Genomic DNA, 18,904 nt, shown 5'->3' with positions numbered 1-18,904 from the left:
AAAGGAGTCCTTGTGTAGGGCAGCCTTGACGGATGTTTGAACAGAAAACCTGCTCTGCTTCCTCCTGGAACTGGGATACTCATCGCTTTGGTATCGGTTCAAACTCCAAACTCAAATGTCCTGGAAAACAAGGACAATGAACTGTGTGAGATCAATAAATGTTAGATCTGTTATTTCACCAATATTTAGTTGGAGAAATAGAAGCTTGCACATGTGTACAGTTTGTTATTCCCATAGACCCACATGGTGCAAAATGACTGGATGCTGTTAATGTTAATGTGCAGAGTGAGTGCAGTAGAGACCAGATTTTATTTTATTTAAAGGATGCACATGAACATGTTTTAACTCAGGCATGTATTAGCTGAACTAAACTGTAATTATACATTACTACATGCCTTATCACCAGTGTTGGGGTCAATTATAATTGTAATACCGTAATTGATTATCAATTACAATTATGGCATAATTATATTTGTAAATGTAATTTTTAAAATTTGTTCCTGTTGAATTCTTAATTGAATTGTAATTGAGTTCAGATAATTGACTTTGTAATTGTGACTGGCATTAAAATTTTCTAAAATCTGTCAATTAGAATTTAATTTAACTCAAAACTTGGGATGAAAAACTAATTAAATGATAGATAATATATTTTTGAGTGTTTTTTTTTATTTTTTATTTATTTAAAGGGGACATTATCTTATTATCTTTTTGAACACATGAGGTAACTAGAGTGTCCACCGCCACACAAAATGTGAAATAAAACCATCCAGTTACAACACACAGAAAATTGCTCCGTTTCAAATTTTCTAAGTTTGTGACATCACGAGTTGAATCTGGAAAGAAAATACCCTCCCCTCCACTGGTAACTCCACCTATGGACTCCATCCCCAACCTGATGAAAACTTTTGCAAAAGTCTGCCATTGTTTTGTCGCTTGAAGTTGCTTGAACAAGGTCGCGCTGGACCTCTTGAAGTTGCATCGGTTACATTGATTTTTAATGTATTCTTTTCACTTCAGTGTCGTTCAGTGTGAACCAACTTAGTGTGTGCCAAAGTGGGGTGGGGGGAGGTGCGATATATTTGCAACTCCATTTGTCAGTTTAGGTCACGTGACTAAGACTAAACCTTACTCTAAACCTAACCCTAACCCTAAAAATTGTTGCGATACTGGGTTATAACTTAACCCTAAAATGCTAAGTAGTTGTACTTCGTTAACCGTACCAATAGCACTGGGGGTTGTCCGTACGGCAACCATACAAATTGACACTTTCTTCCCTGAAACACCCAACCTTTTCTTTCTCTCTATCTCCACCTGAGCAGCCCTAACCTCAGCCTACGCTGATTCCATTGATACTATTTAAAATACAGAGCAACAGGTTTTAAACGCAGCTTTCCCTTTAAAATCTAAGAATCTGGAGGAAAGAGAATAACTGAGGACAAAGGAAAGGCTGATTTATGGTCAGGCTGTTGGTTTGACCTCACCTCTAAAAACACTCTTCCATAAATCACTGTATTCTCAGGGGAAACAGGCAAAGCCTTGAGTCTAGAGTTACTTCAGTTCAAAATAAAAATGGATTTATTAAACCTCAGGATAACTACATCCCAGATTGTGGGAGCTGTGTTTTCATGTTCATGTATATTAATAATCTGCTTAGCATTTTGTTGAAAAGTTGCTCCAGGATTTAAATGCTGTAACCACAGGTTATTTTGGAGCCAGAAAAACAGCAGCGTCCTCATGTATGTGCTCTTATTTTGAAAAGAACAACTTACCATAATGGAAAACTGGCTTTTTTTTTTTGGTTTCTGTCATGTGGTAGCTTTGTTTTTTGGTTTTAGAAACAAAAATGGAAAATCAATCGAATTTGAACTCTGATAAAGAAATATGCGTTTAATTCTAGTTTTAGTTTTTCAATTTGAAAACGAGAAATAAAATAACCACTTGTTTTTTGTTTTTAGATTTCCATTTCTGAACGGAAAATTAAATTGCCAAAACATACACTGACCGAGATTAAAAATAAATAAATAAAAAATTGAAAAGTACTGTGAACCTTTAATTAAATAATTAGAAAGAAAGTGTGTCTATACCTCATTATTCTTTTAAATTGCATTAGTTTTGCTCAGGCATGAAATCACACCCTACCTGTTATCAGCGTTGGGATCAATTATAATTGTAATCGCATAATTGACCATTAATTACAATTATTTCTTTCAGGCTCAGTGATTGTAATTGAACTTTGGTAATTGAGAACGTAATTGTAATAGACTTTCTGACAATAAAAATCATTGTAATTTTATTGTAATTGGAAAAAAATTATGATCACTGTAAACGTAATTGAATTGTAATTGAACATGGGTAATTGAAAACGTAATGGTAACTGAAAAAAATTCCAATTTGTTTCAGGTTTTCAGGCACATTAGGCCTTCACAGAGCTCTTTTTCTTGTCACGATCTGCTGCTACTGTTTTCTATTCAGCGTGTGCACAGAACGGAGATGGACCTCTCTGTTTTCTGATTAATGGTGTTTTCCTGGAGTGTGATCAGCCCTCAGCCCAACCTCAAAACTGGATCACTCAGTGGGATCACTATTTGTTAGCCGGCTCAGGCCTCTGTTCTTCTTCCAATTCAACATGGGCGATCCATCCTTTTTCGGAGAACTTCTGCTACATACCTCCAGGGATCACAGAGATGTACAAACCGCCCCAAATGTGATGCATAAACCTACTGAAACCCAACATTTTAGTGATGATTTTATTCCTATGATGATGTTTTGTTACCTGAATAGGCAACCTATGCATGAAACAAAAAGAATGACTGAAATATTCTGTTTTCACACAAGTTTTCTGCTTTTCCAGGTAAAAGTCCCGACTTTACTGTGGCTATGTGTGTCCGTACTGTAAAAACATATGAGGCAATCGTTTACCCAGTAACGCTGCAAAATGGTTATTGCACCCAAAACCCTTGCACAACACCATCACAGCACGTTTTAGAGGTGATGGAAGGAAGGATGGAAGTCACAATATGTTCATTTAATATACGTGTGAGATAAATAGCCGTCAAAACACACCGAGAACACTGGAAACATTTGGCATGACTTTTGTTTTCTTTGTTTGGAGTGAGCTTGTTAAAAAACGAGGCTGGGAGGTGGTAGGGGAGGGGTGGGGGGGAGACCACAGTCATACATAAACAGCATGTGTGGAAAACTGTAAGTTATGTAACCGCCTGTCAGTCCTGCTGGCTGCAGCATAATGGCAGGGTTTCAGCCTTCAGCATCAACTCATTTGTACAGATTCTTTGAAATACTCTCTGCCGAGGTCAGGAGAGGCATCAGTGGGTGGTGGCGTAAGGGGCGGGACCTCAAGTAAATACACGCAAACCATGACTGGGGGATGTACTTTATATGTTATCATCAGAAACCCAAAGAATGGATCAGGGAGTTCAATCCCAACCCTTTAACTAAGTCTGAAGAACCACTCCACACTTTATCATCCATCCATCATTCATACAAATAAATTAACCAACCCATCACATGAATGCACTTTAAAACATTGATCTAAAGCTGAAAAATACACCTTTCTTACTAATTTGCATCAGAAATGTCTTTGGAGTTTTTTAATATTAACTTTTAGCCTCAAACACAGTTAATATCCTTTTATATGAGGGCATGTGTCATTTTGGAGATTTCAGTTAATCAGCATTTTCATATATTGTTGTCATAACAACTCTTTATATTTCCGCTCCTATAGAAAGTCTATGGGAAAATCTGACGTTGCACTTACCATGGAAAAATGGAAATTTGGAAATGACAGTGGATGCAGCATTTGGATGCTACTATCAACCATCTTACTACAGATCCACAGATGCCTTCAGCTGAACAAGGGAGACACTTTAAAACAGGTAAGTCTGCACTACCATGGGGACCACTGGATGCCTTTGACATCATCAAACCAGTTGGAGTGATAGGAATGGAGCACTTCTTCGACTAATTACTGTATACGTCACAGTGTGTCAAACATGTTGCATCCATAAGTGTGTTTAAAGTGATTATTATTGCATATGCAGCTTCTACGTCACTTCTCATTCATACTAGTAAAGGTTACATACAATAGTATTTCAGTTGGGCTGTCTTTGTAGTTTGGACAAAACATGACCACATATTGTCTTTCGCTTTCCTGGACATATTGGCACTAATACAAGGTGTTTGGCATGGTGGTTGTGTCAGTCTATCACTGACCCTTTGCATGTTCACCTGTTTAAGTTTTTGTATCCTTCATTGGTACATCGGAAAATTAGTGTAAAGGACATGCTCAGAGTGGGTCTGTGAGTTGGAAAGACTTGAAGAAATATAGATCGATGCACAACATAACTATGGGGCGTCGGTTGTAAAGTTGCGCATGTTAAAATAAACAGCAACTTCTCACAAAATTAAAATTTTTTTAAAAATGCATGTAAAATTTTTATGTTACTTTTGACCAGATGTCAGCTATATTTGTGATATTTTTTTCTCTCTTAAAAATATAATGTCAATGTTAAATATAAAATCTAAATCTAAATGTTAAATCTAATAGTTAAAGCTAAATCTAAATGTTAAATCTAAATGCCATGGGTGAAGCTACATTTAAGCTAATGTGCAAATTCACCGTTTAGATTTAGATTTAACACTAAGCATTTAGATTTAGATTTAACATTTATATTTAAATGTAGCATTTAGTTTTAGATTTAACATTTAGATTTAACATTAAGCATTTAGATTTAACATTTATATTTAAATGTAGCATTTAGTTTTAGATTTAACATTTAGATTTAACATTAAGTATTTAGATTTAACATTAAGCATTTAGATTTAACATTAAGCATTTAGATTTAACATTTATATTTAAACGTAACATTTAGATTTAACATTTAGATTTAACATTATGCATATAGATTTAGATTTAACATTGAGATTTAACATTATGCATTTAGATTTAGATTTAACATTGACATTATATTTTTACGAAACAAAAATCACAAATTTCACAAATATTGCTGTAAATCTGGTGAAAAGTAACATAAAAAATTAATTCACGTAAGTTTTGTAAACGTGGTTTGTTGCTAAATGTTGCGAAAAGTTGCTGTTTATTTTAGCATGCGCAACTTTACAATCAGCAGTTATTAATCTAAATGCTGACATGGATTTTAATAACGTGGCCCTCGGCTCAGACACACTGTTCCTGCCCCAGATAATAGCAACAATGGAGCTAAAAACCAAACAAAAAAAGTCCAGAGGTTCATAAATCAATTTAAAAAATTATAGCCACCCCATAGATGATGTGTCATCTTACTTATTTGGTTTTGAAAATAAAACATTGAACCTGGACCCTAAAAAACAAAAACATCACCATGTCTCTAAGCCATCATTGATCTGCGTTTCTTAACTCAAACATTAGAAACATGACATGGGGTTGTCTGGCATGGGCACAGATAAACACCCAGCTGGTGACAGAACAGCGGCAGGTCAGGTCACCAAAGTGTGGGTGGACAGACAAACAGACACAAGCGTCTGTCCCAAAGCATTACGCAGAGACTGCAGGTGTAGGCTGTCGATTTATAATAGTATGTAGTAGTAGTATTAATAAATGGCATAATTATTTACTTTAGTGTTTTGGTTTTTAGTTTTCGGCTTTAATTTTAGACCAAGAATTTTCACTTTGGTGCGTCCCTAAAATTTACAAATAAAAATCAAAAATGTTCTTTAAAAATCCCAACATGCTGAATCTGATAAGTCAAAGTGCTTTTGATAAGAGTTTGAGCTTTGTTCCACATTTATGTAAACATCACTGTGACTCTAAGTCTGCTCTTGATGCAACTCATTCAAACAAAACATTGTGTTGACTTTACTTTGAAAGGCAGCCAGGTTTTCTCCCCACACACATCATCCAATATTTTTGTTTTTTAATGTTTAAATGGAAATATTTCAGAATATTAATTACAATAATAATGACCCTAGTTTGTTCAGGTACAGCTTGACTGCCCCGATGCACTTTTAATATCTCACATAATTTGATAGGATAGGATGAGTTTGCTCTATGCATTCTAACAGATGGATGTGTTTACCTGTGCACACTAAGCACCCCACTGCTGTGACGCACAGAGGTGCTCAGACCAGTGCGTGAGAGGAGCCAATACACACAGACACGCACGTACACACACTTTGCTGGTATGGTTCTGGTTAGTGATATAAGGAGGGGTGTAAGGGCACAACCCTCAGGCTCCACCAATGGAAACCACGACTGGACCCTACACCCATTTTTGGGATTTTTCCCCCTATAAAATAGACTTAATGCCTCCTGCAGCATTTCCCCCTTAAATAACTGTACTGGTGTGTGGTTACAATCCATAGCTGCTTGATCCTTCTATTTGTTTCTGGAGACCTCAGGTTGTTAATCAGGTAAGTAAAGAAATACAATAGATATGATCATAATATTATCATTATGATTTAATCATTATTTTGATTAAAATGGATTGAGAATAATGTGCATGTTTAAAAGCATGGATGTGTAGTGATGCAAGAGTAAGCCGGGAGCATCATTCCATAGGAATGCACATGTTTTGCTTTAACAGTAGTTTGTAATGTTAATTTGCCTGTTTATGCATCAAATTACCATCACATGAAGGTAATAAAAGATCATTCACATGTTGTTTTTTATTGTAAATAGTTTAATATGTTCTAAATTTGATATATATGTTGAAAAATCTGTTATTCGTGTGAGCTTTCATTGTTTTCTTTTCTACTAAATCTCCAAAAATCTATTTTGTTTTTGTGTTTTTCTTTATTGTAAAAATATATATTACACTGGTAGAACATGCAATAAATGGTAAAAAAAAACTGTGAATTATTGGAAGTCTCAAGTTTTATGGAAAACAGGATAATTGGACTTCCTCGAAGGACATTTACTGACCATTTTATAGACGAAATAAGCAAAAGAAATCCCAGGCGGAGATGTTAATATTACAGATGTTAAAGGGTTAACTGTAATTTAATCTACCTTTTTTCCTTCTTCTATTTTTCATGTAAATACCTTTCAAATGACTTCCTAATAACATAAAACGTTGTACTATTTTTACTGATAACTTATTTTAGGAGCTACTTTTGAAATGATAAAGCATTCTAAACATTATTCCTGCTCTGGGTTTCATGTGTCTGAAGTTTAAGGAGCCCCAAACAAAGAAGGGAACTGTGTGTACCTAAAGCGTCTGTCTTAAAATTACATCAATAAGTGATGTTTTGTACATACCTAGATTTATTTCAAGTCAGTACAGATACATATATGTGTATTTATGCAACTCTAATAACCATAAAAAGAATAAATGTGTATATACCATGTTAATACAATGTTATTATAAGGATTTAAGGAATCTTTATTGTCATTAGAAAAATAATATAGAATAAGTATGTACTATCAAATGAACCAAATTTATTATTAATGTATTATTAAAAACATCAAAATGTAGGTTTTTTTTGCTCATGAATAATTATTGTGTATTTTAATTAAGTAACGCATCTGTTTTGACACTGTTTTTGTCCTTGATTTTTCTTCAGTTAACAAAATAGTTTATTTATTTGTAGAATTTGAAAAAGAATCTGCTCTGCCTGTTTGTTAGAAAAACATTTGCTCTTCACGATCATACGGAGCTATAAACATCGCCTATTTATAGATTCCACCAACAAAGTGTGAGGTGAAATACAATGTTGCACATTTTAAGCTGTAAAATTCAGGTTTTTAAACACATTTTCACAATTTTGAGTGAAGCAGAGAGTGTTTTTCACACGGTAATTTCGCAGCAGTGGAAAGAGGACTAAAAAGGACTGTTGACTTAAAATGTTTTTTAAAACGTACTCAATTAGAAGTGAAAGTTCTGGTGTTCAAAAATAAATAGTAAGTAAAAGTATAAAATACTCCAAAAAAAAAACAAACTACACTTAGTATTAATTCCTTTTTAACTGATGGATGTTATATATATAAAATATCTGTTGAACCACGTTTCTCAGAAAAACAATAAATGATTGAAATATTTCACAAAGGCAATTTTTATTTTTTTATAAAAAAAAGCATAAAAAGCAGGAAATGTGTGTTTAAAAGAGGGAAAGCAACCCTTTCACGATCAAACAGCCTGAATGGCTGCAAAGACGCAGTTGAAAGGTTTGAATCGTAATTTAAACGTAGTGTAAAAGATTAGATGGTGCATATTCTAAAAGCATCCAAATTTTTTTTAACTTATTGACAGTAACTGTAGGATTTGTAGTTACTTTGTTTGTTAATAAAGCATCACAATTCAATAACATAAGACGTTATTGGTCCAACAACAAGAATTAAACTTAGTACATTAAAAAGGTTCAGATGTATACTGGTGTACATCTTCTACATTCCTATTTTTAGTTCTAACTTACTCAAACTATGTTTTCAGTTCCAGGATGGACAACAAGTCATACTTGGTTCAGATGACTGGGAACGGGAAGGCCTCTGTTACTGGTAAAAGCCAGAATGGAAACGGGGTCAGTGCTAAGGCGATGCACGGGCACGGCATCCATCACGTCAACGTGAAGGGCAGCCTGTATCCCACCAAAGCCAAGAGTCGCCGACAGATGTGGGACGTGAAGCCTTCAGAGATGGCCGTGAACACCCTGAACCCTATTAGAGCCATCGTGGACGGGATGAAGCTCACGCCCAACCCGGAGAAGCCCATGATTGCACTTTCCATAGGTGGGAAGGCTTCACACTTATATATATATATATATAAATATATGTCTTCTTTAACATGGCACCAATGATTGAGATGTGCAGTTTTGAAATATCTCAAAAAACCAACACTTATTGATAATAATGACACAGGACAAGACAAGAAATAAGAAATCGTCCAAAAATGGCAACAACGTGGCAAGAAAAAAGTAAAAAGTGACTAAAATGGGCCAAAAGCACTCAAGAGTAGCCAACAAATGGGCAAATAAAATGAAACCAGGCGGTATGTAATGGCAAAGGGTAGCTTAAATGGGCAAATGATGCAAACAATAGTGAAAAAAGGCAAAAATGTGAAGAAAAAATGCAAAATTTAGGGGAAAAAACGAAACAAGTGATATTTATTAGGCCAAAGTTAGCTTTTTTGGATGAAAAGTTGCCAAAAAAATTAAAGAAAGGACAAAAATTGGATAAAAGTGTCCAAACTAACCTGCAAAAATGGACAAAATATAGGAAAAAAGGGATATTTATTGGCAATAGGAGCAAAAATCTGAAAAAAAAAGTATCGGAACTTTTTGAAAAGGAGCAAAAATGTGACAAAGGAAGTTGCAAAATGGAAATAGGCAAAAAAAAAGGGGTTAAAAGTTTCCAAATTTTATGGTTTTCTGGGGGAATAATTATAATTAAAATTTAGACATAAAGAACTACATATAAATATATCCATCTGAACCATTGTCTTTTGTCCTCAGGTGATCCCACCGTGTTTGGAAACTTGCCTACTGATAAATCAGTGCTCCAAGCCATGAAAGATGCGATTGATTCTCAGAAATTCAACGGCTACGCACCTTCTGTTGGTAAGTCGCCAAAAACCACAAAGTGAATGAAACCAAAGCACTTCAGTGGATTGTTCATCTAAATCTTAAACATAAACTGGTTGAACAGAAGTTAGGAACGTTACAGGATCACATGCTCAGGTTTACAACTGTAGTCTGAATGGTCTCCACCAATGAGGTTCTCACTTGTCTTTACAGTGTTGACATGTGTTATAAAGTAAATGATAAAAGCCAGTTAAATGAAGTAGTATGGATCATTGTCTTCTTAGAAGGAATACAATTAGTCAACTATTATACAATAAATGTGAAATTAAATCCTAATGCAGAGGTAGTTACCAGTTATGTCAGCATTTAAGAATAATGACCAATCTGAGCATTAATACACACATTTTGTGTGTTTTTGGAGTAATTTTTTGTTGTGAATTTTTCTTGTCAGCTATTTTATTCTCCGTTATTTTGCGTAATATGTTTGTTTTCATGTGGTTTTGTGTATTTTTAATACTATTTAGTCTGTTTTTTCAATTGTTTTGTCTATTTCTGTATTTTCTATATTTTTGGCATTTTTGTATTCTTTAAATAATGTAGAGTTTTAATCATCAATGTGCTTATTCATGTTGTTCTTTTGCTCCCTGGTAGCCACTGGAACTATAGTTTGCTAGAAAAAAAAATTGTTAAATGATCAACCAATTTTCAAATAAAACTACTATGCTCATGGTGCTTATTTTAACTGGGCTCTGAAAGACTATAATAGATGCTAAATGCTGAATCAGTATCTCTCTATGCTTGTTCTACAACGGCGTCCACTTTTCCACCTGCAGGTTACCTGAAAAGTCGGCAGGCGGTGGCAAACTTCTACAGCTGCCCTGAGGCTCCGCTGGAAGGAGAGGTGAGTAATCCTCATGCAACTCAAAAATGCACAAAACATACAACATGTTCATACACAAGCAAAAACACATGCTGGCACATACACGTCAGATTTTAAAGGCTACGTTTCTTGCCATGATTTTTTTTATATGGTGAGTGTCACAGTTATCTTTAAGAAAGATTAAACATCTGTCTTCTTCTTCTTCTTCTTCTTCTTCTTCTTCTTCTTCTTCTTCTTCTTCTTCTTCTTCTTCTTCTTCTTCTTCAGGATGTGATTCTGACCAGTGGCTGCAGTCAGGCCATTGAACTGGCCATCAGTGTCCTGTGTAACCGTGGAGACAACATCCTGGTGCCATGCCCGGGCTTCTCCTTGTATAAAACTCTGGCTGTGTCCATTGGCATCGAGGTCAAACTCTACAACCTGCTGGTGAGAGCGACAGCAGGACCACACACATTAAAGCCCCTCAATGATTGTTTAACACAATGATGTGATGTGTTTGTGGCAGCCAGAGAAGTCCTGGGAGGCGGACCTACAGCACATGGAGAGTCTGATCGATGAGCGCACTTCCTGTCTGATTGTCACCAACCCGTCCAACCCATGTGGATCAGTGTTCACCAAAGAACATCTGGAGAAGATCCTCAAAGGTTGGTTCAACATCTCGTATTATGTGTCATCCATGCACTCACACACACTCACTGGAACTGTTTTGTGTCCCCAGTGGCGTCAAAACATTGCATCCCGATCCTGGCAGATGAGATTTACACTAACATGGTGAGTCTCTGCACTTGATGAGAAAACAAGGCATTTTGAATGAAGAAGCTTATACTTACACACATGATAACTTTTAGTTCTGTCTTGAAAAATATCTTTTAATTGCATCATGTCACTATATTTCACTATTTTCCAATACCATGTGTACTCCCAAGCCTCTCTATAAATAACAAAGACAACTTATCCCTCAATTTGTACCACATTGTTTTATTTACAAGTTGTTTAAATGTTGGCTTCCCTCGTCTCTCCCACATCTAGAGCAACAGTAGCTTATACACATCAACCTATAAAGTTTACTGTGTGCCGAAACGTATTCAGCTCAGGGTCAGCTTTGAGCTTCCATGGCAACTAGTCAGCGTGCTTCCTGAGAAAAACATGGCTTCCGGAGAGAACACAGCGGTGCAGCCGTGAGTCCGACCCTGAGGGAGAATGCTTTCCCGTTTTACCGGTAGCCATCACTGCTTTGCTAGCGAAAAAAACAATGATGGACTTTTGCAAAAGTTTCCATCATGTTGGGGGTGGAGTCCATGGGTGGAGTTACCAGCAGAGGGGAGGGTATTTTCCTTCCCGATTCAACTTGTGACATCACAAACTGAGAAAATTTGAAACGGAGCACTTTTCTCTGTGTTGTAAGACTTACACAGATCACAAACAAACAACTGGATGGGTTTGTTTCACGTTTGCCAGCGGACACTCAAGTTCAAAAACACTGCAAAAGTGGATTTTTCACAATACGTCCCCTTTAACATCAAAAGTTTGAGTGACAGTTCAGAGCAATATAAAAATAGAGATAAGTTGCATTTCCAGCAACAAAAAGCACCTTTCCGACTAGTAACTCAGAGTAAGCCTAAAAAGCAGAGGTTGTCGGGTGCATGTCGTACCTCTCCACGCTCTGTCTGACCTGTTCCAGATGCACACATGCAATGAGCTGCATCTGATTGTGATTATTGCAAGCAGCTGATTTTGGCGCTGCAGCAGGAAGCGTGATACGAGCCTTCACGGTGAGAGCTGCTCCAGGGAACAAAACTACTTCAACAACAATGAATCCAAGCTGTTGTGGTGTTACCAAGGCGAGAAAATGATCTCTCAGGATTAAATGGGAAATTATATTGTCATGGAGAACTTTCTTTGCCAGACTTTTCTGTGCTTCAGTTTTATTTCAAGATCTGAGGTTTTGTGGGTGGATTAAGGATAAATTTTTGATGATTATAGTGGAGATTTGATGTGTTTTGTGGTCATTTTTTCATTAGTTACACCATTTATTTTGTGGTGTATCCACTTATTTAAGGCTTTACAATCAGCAGGTCTTAGGTTTAAACCCTGTTTTGGTTTCTCTTTCAGTGTTATTTATTATCGAACCCATCTTATTTTCATTAAGGTTGTGTTTATTTTGTTGGTTCTTGTGATTTCTAATAGTGGTTGTATTTTTAATCTGTTTAAATCTATTCTGGACCACAGACAGTGTGTATGCTGTGGGTGGATTAGACTCCCTGTGTTGCCTCAGGTGCATCATTCCCTTTATGTCCTCCCTTCACTATTTAAAGGAGTGGTTATAGTTGGTTTTTGCATTATCAGCTCCAAAGTAAAATTTGTTTTGTAGGTGAATTATTTTAAGAATCTGTCTTTAAATGTAGTTTACTGTTTTACCAAATGTGTGGACTTTTATTCTAGCTAATAAAGCTTTGTTTAATTCCTCCAAATTGTTCAATTGCATTACTATCTAGAGACCGTGAAGAAACGTGAACTTATTTAAGCTAATAGGTTTACCTTTCGTTTTAAAAATTGTATAGGCCTATGCTTCTTAATTTAAAATCTTAACAATGAGTGATTTTACCATCATCTACTGTATTTTACATTATCTCACATAGAAACCTAATCTAATTAGATTTCAGTAGTTTGCCAAACTCCAAGACACTTAAAGCGGCAGTATGTAGAATCGTGAGACTTGTATAGAAACAACCAGGCTCACCCTTCTCTCCCTGTTTCGTCCCTTACCAGTATCCTCATGAACGTGCACAACTGTGGCACTATTAGCAACTTTTTGCTCAATAGAGATTTGTGACGAATCTAGGGACTTTATGTTTTGTTATTGGAGAGTTTTAGAGACATGAAAGCAAGTATCACTCGCTGCTGTGGGGCCAGTAACTAGAGGCTCACAGTCCCTCCTCTACCACAAACTGACACTCCACATCCAGACTGCAAATTAATTGCATCTGTTATCTTCACCTTGGATATGCTTCTCTTAGGTTTACAAGCAATTTATCCCGTCTGTTATCACTCGCCCTCTGAGTTGGTATGTAAGGCGGACTGAGAGTTAGAGGGACCTCCGTGAGTCCATTCCGCCCAAACATCACGTCGGTCTTCCTTTGCTTTGCCTTGTAATCGTTGTGCTTTACACTTTGATGGAGACTTCTGCTGGAACGTCCGTCATTTCACTTTTACTATCAATGGTACATGAACGTGCATAGACTTCAGTCGAGCAGCCAATAGTAACGCCCAATGGAGCACTCTGTTTGTAGATAGAGAAGAGGTTCAATGTCCTCTCACAACACTTTGGATTACAACATGCTCAAAGGTGATTATGGATTTTTGACTAAATGACGCCAAAAAAACTTACAAACTGCAGCTTTAAAATGTTCAACTCAGGATTTTTACCCAAAACAAGAAAAGTAAAACAATGAAGTGAGAGGATCTTTTCCATGTAGCAGCTAATTTATAAGCTATAGTACCAGTAGGAAGCTCACTGACTTTCTGGGATGATTGATTTTCATGTCGCACAGGCTGTGAGGAATTTCTTTGGAGTCGAAAGTTTGAGATTTGTCACGGGATCACAATGTACCAGTTTCACAGCAAAACATTTTAATGCACACAGTAAACCGCAGGCGTGCACATGATTTGAAGCATTCGTCATCATTAATACAAAGCACGCACACGTTCAGTTCCTGCATTTATACGTTGCAACGTTCAACCCAACTGGATCTGAGACAAAGCTGTGAGAGGCGTTTTTTTACATTCATTACAGACCAAAAATTGCTCGAGTTTCCAAACTGTGGAAACATTTTTTTTGTGTGTGTGCTCTGCTCTTATTTCATTCATCCAATCCTGACCAATAGGAAGTGGGGCAGTGTCAGGCTGTAACGTAATGTATGGCTTTAATAGGAAACAGCCCTCATCTGGTTACCGTAACATGTCTTTGGCTGCAATGCTTTAGCCGCAGCCTTCCAGAACAAACATTACATAATCGAGTATATTTTATATTTACCAAACCTTTACTGTCCATCCAAGTGAGATAGATGTTTAAATCATTTCAGCAGAAAAAAAAAAAAACAATGGCGTTATGTAATAAATGATTTTTCATCTGTGCGAAACATCACAGAAAGGAGAAAATATGACAAGAAGTGTTGTATTTGTGTTATAAAGATTCAGAAATAAAGATTTACCTGCAAAAAGTTCAGACTTCTATATAAAACGAAACATTTGCAGGCAGAGAAATTAACTGAAGACATTGAGCAGTTTGGAAACTTTTATTACACAACAATGTGATTGTTTCTGATCTGAGGGCCATATTATCAACATTTGTGTCAGCATTTAGATTAATGACCAATCTGAGCATTACTATGGGAAGGAACAAAGGGTTTTTGGAGTCATTTTGTATAAATGAATGTTAGTTTGTGTAGTTTTAGAGTGAAATTTCTTTGTAGTAATTTTTTGTCCTTTTTATGGAGTCATTGTTGTGTGTTTCTAGTCTATTTTGTGTATTATTGGAATCCTTTTGTTTATTTTTGTTTTTGTTGTTATTTGTCTTTGAAATCATTTGGGGGTTTTTGGAATCCTTTTGGGTATTTGGTGTTTTTAAATAAAATGTGTATAATTCTGTGGTTTTTTGTGTGTTTATGAAGTCATTTTGTGTATTTTTCTATTGTTTAATGTAATGTGTTGTTTCATATTCCATTCAAATGTCGTTTTCCTATACTTAAACTATATATGATAGGTTTCTCTCAAAGATATACAACCAACCACTGATGGTATAATTGAAAATATCACCAATAATATTTTTTCTGAAGCTCTCAGTTGGTTTGTTAAACAGAAAATCTGACTGTATGTGTATTATAACCTGTTCATGATGATATACTTCTGCTGTCCACTGTCCTCAGGTGTTCCCAGGCTGCAGCTGTCCGTCTATAGCGTCTCTCAGCAGTGACGTCCCCGTCCTGTCCTGTGGAGGTCTGGCCAAACGCTGGCTGGTGCCTGGATGGAGGATGGGATGGATCCTCATCCATGACAGGAACAACGTGTTTGGATCAGAGGTGTGAAACGATCAATTATTCTAAGTCAGTTAGAGACACCAAAGAACACAAACACCTGTACATGTGATTCACACTATGTTTGAACCTTCATAATATGAACACAAGTACTACATCCTGTGGAATAACATCACAACATATCACAGAGTTTGGATAGAAGAGTGATGACGATGATACTAGATATTGATGATGGATATTGGTGATGATGACTTTAACGATATATAGGTCATAACGATGATGAATATGGATATGGATTATGAAGGTAATGAAGCCCTGTGTTTCTGTCTCTGTCTCAGATCCGACAGGGCCTGGTAAAGCTGAGTCAGCGTATTTTGGGGGCCTGCAGCATCGTGCAGGGTGCACTGGAAAGCATTCTCAACGACACGCCTCAGAGCTTCTACAGCAGCACCATCAGCTTCCTCAAAGTAGAGCAATTTCCAACCACTATCATAGTCGGTTCATAAAAACACAAAAAAACTTCCTTTTTTCCTTTTCAGTCCAACTCAGAGATCTGTTTCAACAAGCTGTGCACTGTCCCCGGCCTGAATCCGGTGATGCCTTCAGGGGCCATGTACCTAATGGTGAGTATGTTTGCTTTAAACTAGGCTACATTTAAAATCACGGCAAATGATCTTGGTTTAATGTACATGGTCATGCAAAGGAAATATCTAATCACCAAACTGTGTGGAGTTTAAATCAGTTATAAAGAGGAATACTGTAAATATGATCAGCAAAAACTTTTTACAGAGACGTTTTGATTGTATTTTAGAGATTTTATGTGTGAGGATGAAACATAAAACAATAAAATAATAAAAAAGTATGCCTTCATCATGGCAATGAGAGTTTGCATTTAAGAGAAGAAACAATGGAAAGGTTCTATTGAATGCATGCAAGTAATTGCAATAGTTCTACTAGTTTAGTGGCAGTTTCTCAAACCGTACACACAATACATTCCTGCTACCTCTGTACAGTGGCAGTAGAAAGCGTTCGTAGATTTTTACTGTAAGTTATGCTGTGGGCTGAATACATAAATGTTGTTTGGAGTCAGAGTTTTGGAGGAGTTGGTTAAAAATGCTGCAGATTTGATGTTCGGCTTGGATCATTCAGTACCTTTAAAGTAGCTGCAGGTTGGTGGGTTCCATGTGACTTTAGAGGTTGCGACCGTCTTCTTTTATCATAAAAAATCCCAGTCAAGGGTTGTGTTGACTTCATAAAAAATTCTAATATGATGAATGATATTTTCCTTTGCCTAGGTGGGGATCGAGATGGACCACTTCCCTGAGTTTAAGAACGACGTGGACTTCACTGAACGTATGGTGACGGAGCAGTCTGTCTTCTGTCTACCAGCTTCGGTAAAAGCACGGCCATCTTGGGTTTCCTTATTCATCCTCATTTTTATCCAAGTGTTTAATAAACACCTTTACTTTCCTCTCCAGGCATTCGAGTATCCCAACTTTTTCCGTATTGTGGTGACAGTCCCAGAGGAGATGATGGTGGAGGCCTGCGATCGAATTCAGCAGTTTTGCAAGCACTATTATCGACCCCCGAGTCGTGACAGCAACGATCTGGACCAGTAACCCAACAACATGTTAGACTGTAGACCTTCCTGTGGATATGAACCTCTAACAGGTGTTGAAGCCACACCATGGTATGAAGAAGACATCATGTGGAGAAACTAACTACAGCGTAGCATCAAACACTTGTAAACTGCAGCATAGCCACTGGTGTAATTTTTTCTTTATACAAACAGTACAAAATGAGCTGATATTTATATTTTATACAGAAAACATGACAACCTTCTCTTATTTCTGTGTATTTCATATCATTCTTGTAACTCATAAATAAAATCACTAGCCCTACTTTTTTATTGTTGAAAAAACGTAAATTTAGGCTAACTCTGCCCTCTAGTGGTTGTACTATGTTTTACTGGAGCAACTAAGAATGTAAGGTGGATAAATATGTCTCTTTCAAAATGTTTCTTTCAACGACTTGCATAAACATTCCTACTTTTGCTTGTTTGGTTTTTGCATTTTGAGTTCCTGGTATTTCTGCACATCCTGCAAACAATGCTTGGTTTAATCCAGTGATGAACGACTCTGCATGTGGTCTAAAAATGTTTAATTGTTGTTTAATGTTCCAGGGGATTACAATTATAAAGTTACGCATGCTAAAATAAACAGCAAATTTTTAGCAACAACTTGGTTTGTTTAGCAAAAAACCACGTTTAAAAAACGTATGTGAATTTTTTTAATGTTACTTTTGACCAGATTTACTGCAATGCTTGTGAAATCTGTGATATTTTTTTCTTGTAAAAATATAATGTAAATGTCGAATCTAAACTTCAAATCTAAATATTTACATTCAAATTCACCGAAAATGAGCTTTTATGTTGGTTCTTTTGGTAAATTTGCTTATTAAATATTTAATTTCACCCATGATATTTAGATTTAGCATTTACATTTAGATTTACCATTTAAACTCAACATTTATATTAAAAAATATATATATTTACTTTTAATATTTAACATTTAGATTTAACAATGACATTATGTTTTTATGGCAAAATAAATATCACAAATTTAACAAATGTTGCTGTAAAACTGGTCAAAAGTAACACAAAAAAAAAATCACACATGTTTTTAAAATGTAGTTTGTAGCCAAATGTTACAAAAAGTTGCTGATTATTTTACAATCAGTGCCCCAAAACAATTGATCAATTTTCAGACTGTATCTTAGTTATGAGTCCATCTTGGCCTGATTATCTGCTCGACTCTGTCATCACGTTAGCAGGTACCTGTGAATATTTATTCACCAGTGATCACATGACCTGCTGTGTCACAGTCAGAACAAATGTTTTAAATTGTTATTTTCTGTAAAAAGAAAATGCGATTTTTTTTCAAACCACTATCACACGTCGTAATATCGTCACAACCTTTCCCTGGAGATTGTTTGCGTATGTTGAATTGTAGATGTTTGTATATTATTACATGTGTTTTTCCACACGTTTCCTGTGTAATTTGTAAATGATTACCAAATAAAACTGGTTGACATGACAGTTGTGAATGCTAATGGTTTTCTTGTTCTAATCAGACTATAAAATCTCCAAAGAACAATCTATGCTAGGCTATACCTACTCAATCCAACCTACTCACCACAGATTGCAGTCGACAGGTACTGGTTTTTATAGGAGGGGCGGAGCTAACAGTGGTGGTTAGTGATGTAAGACACCACCAAAACTTCACAAACCAACAACAAATTAAATTGAAATATTTTTGACAAAAATGTCAGGAGTTGGACAATAATTAATCAACACTACTTTAATGCCCAAATACTAGGCCTGGGAGATATAATGAGTTTGGCTATATTGTATATCGAGTTTTCTATTTTAGATGCTTCATGAAGGCGAAGCTACAGGCAC

General features: G+C 36.2%; 1 protein-coding gene across 1 annotated transcript; it reads left to right on the top strand.

Moving 5' to 3' along the window:
* The first annotated feature begins 6,311 nt into the window (after positions 1-6,311).
* Positions 6,312-17,997, top strand: tat (tyrosine aminotransferase). Its single transcript, XM_028451418.1, has 12 exons — positions 6,312-6,426; positions 8,445-8,740; positions 9,463-9,567; positions 10,365-10,432; positions 10,679-10,837; positions 10,917-11,055; positions 11,130-11,182; positions 15,337-15,489; positions 15,783-15,911; positions 15,984-16,067; positions 16,740-16,838; positions 16,923-17,997. Exons 2-12 carry the CDS (start codon positions 8,452-8,454, stop codon positions 17,061-17,063), a joined length of 1,419 nt encoding a protein of 472 aa, XP_028307219.1. The 5' UTR covers positions 6,312-6,426; positions 8,445-8,451; the 3' UTR covers positions 17,064-17,997.
* Positions 17,998-18,904: the final 907 nt, after the last annotated feature.

The sequence above is a fragment of the Gouania willdenowi genome, chromosome 6 (genome assembly GCF_900634775.1).
Source record: "Gouania willdenowi chromosome 6, fGouWil2.1, whole genome shotgun sequence".
NCBI classification, from domain to species: domain Eukaryota; kingdom Metazoa; phylum Chordata; class Actinopteri; order Blenniiformes; family Gobiesocidae; genus Gouania; species Gouania willdenowi.
The sequence above is the reverse complement of the archived record's forward strand: the minus strand, read 5'-3'. Positions and strand labels throughout refer to the sequence as shown.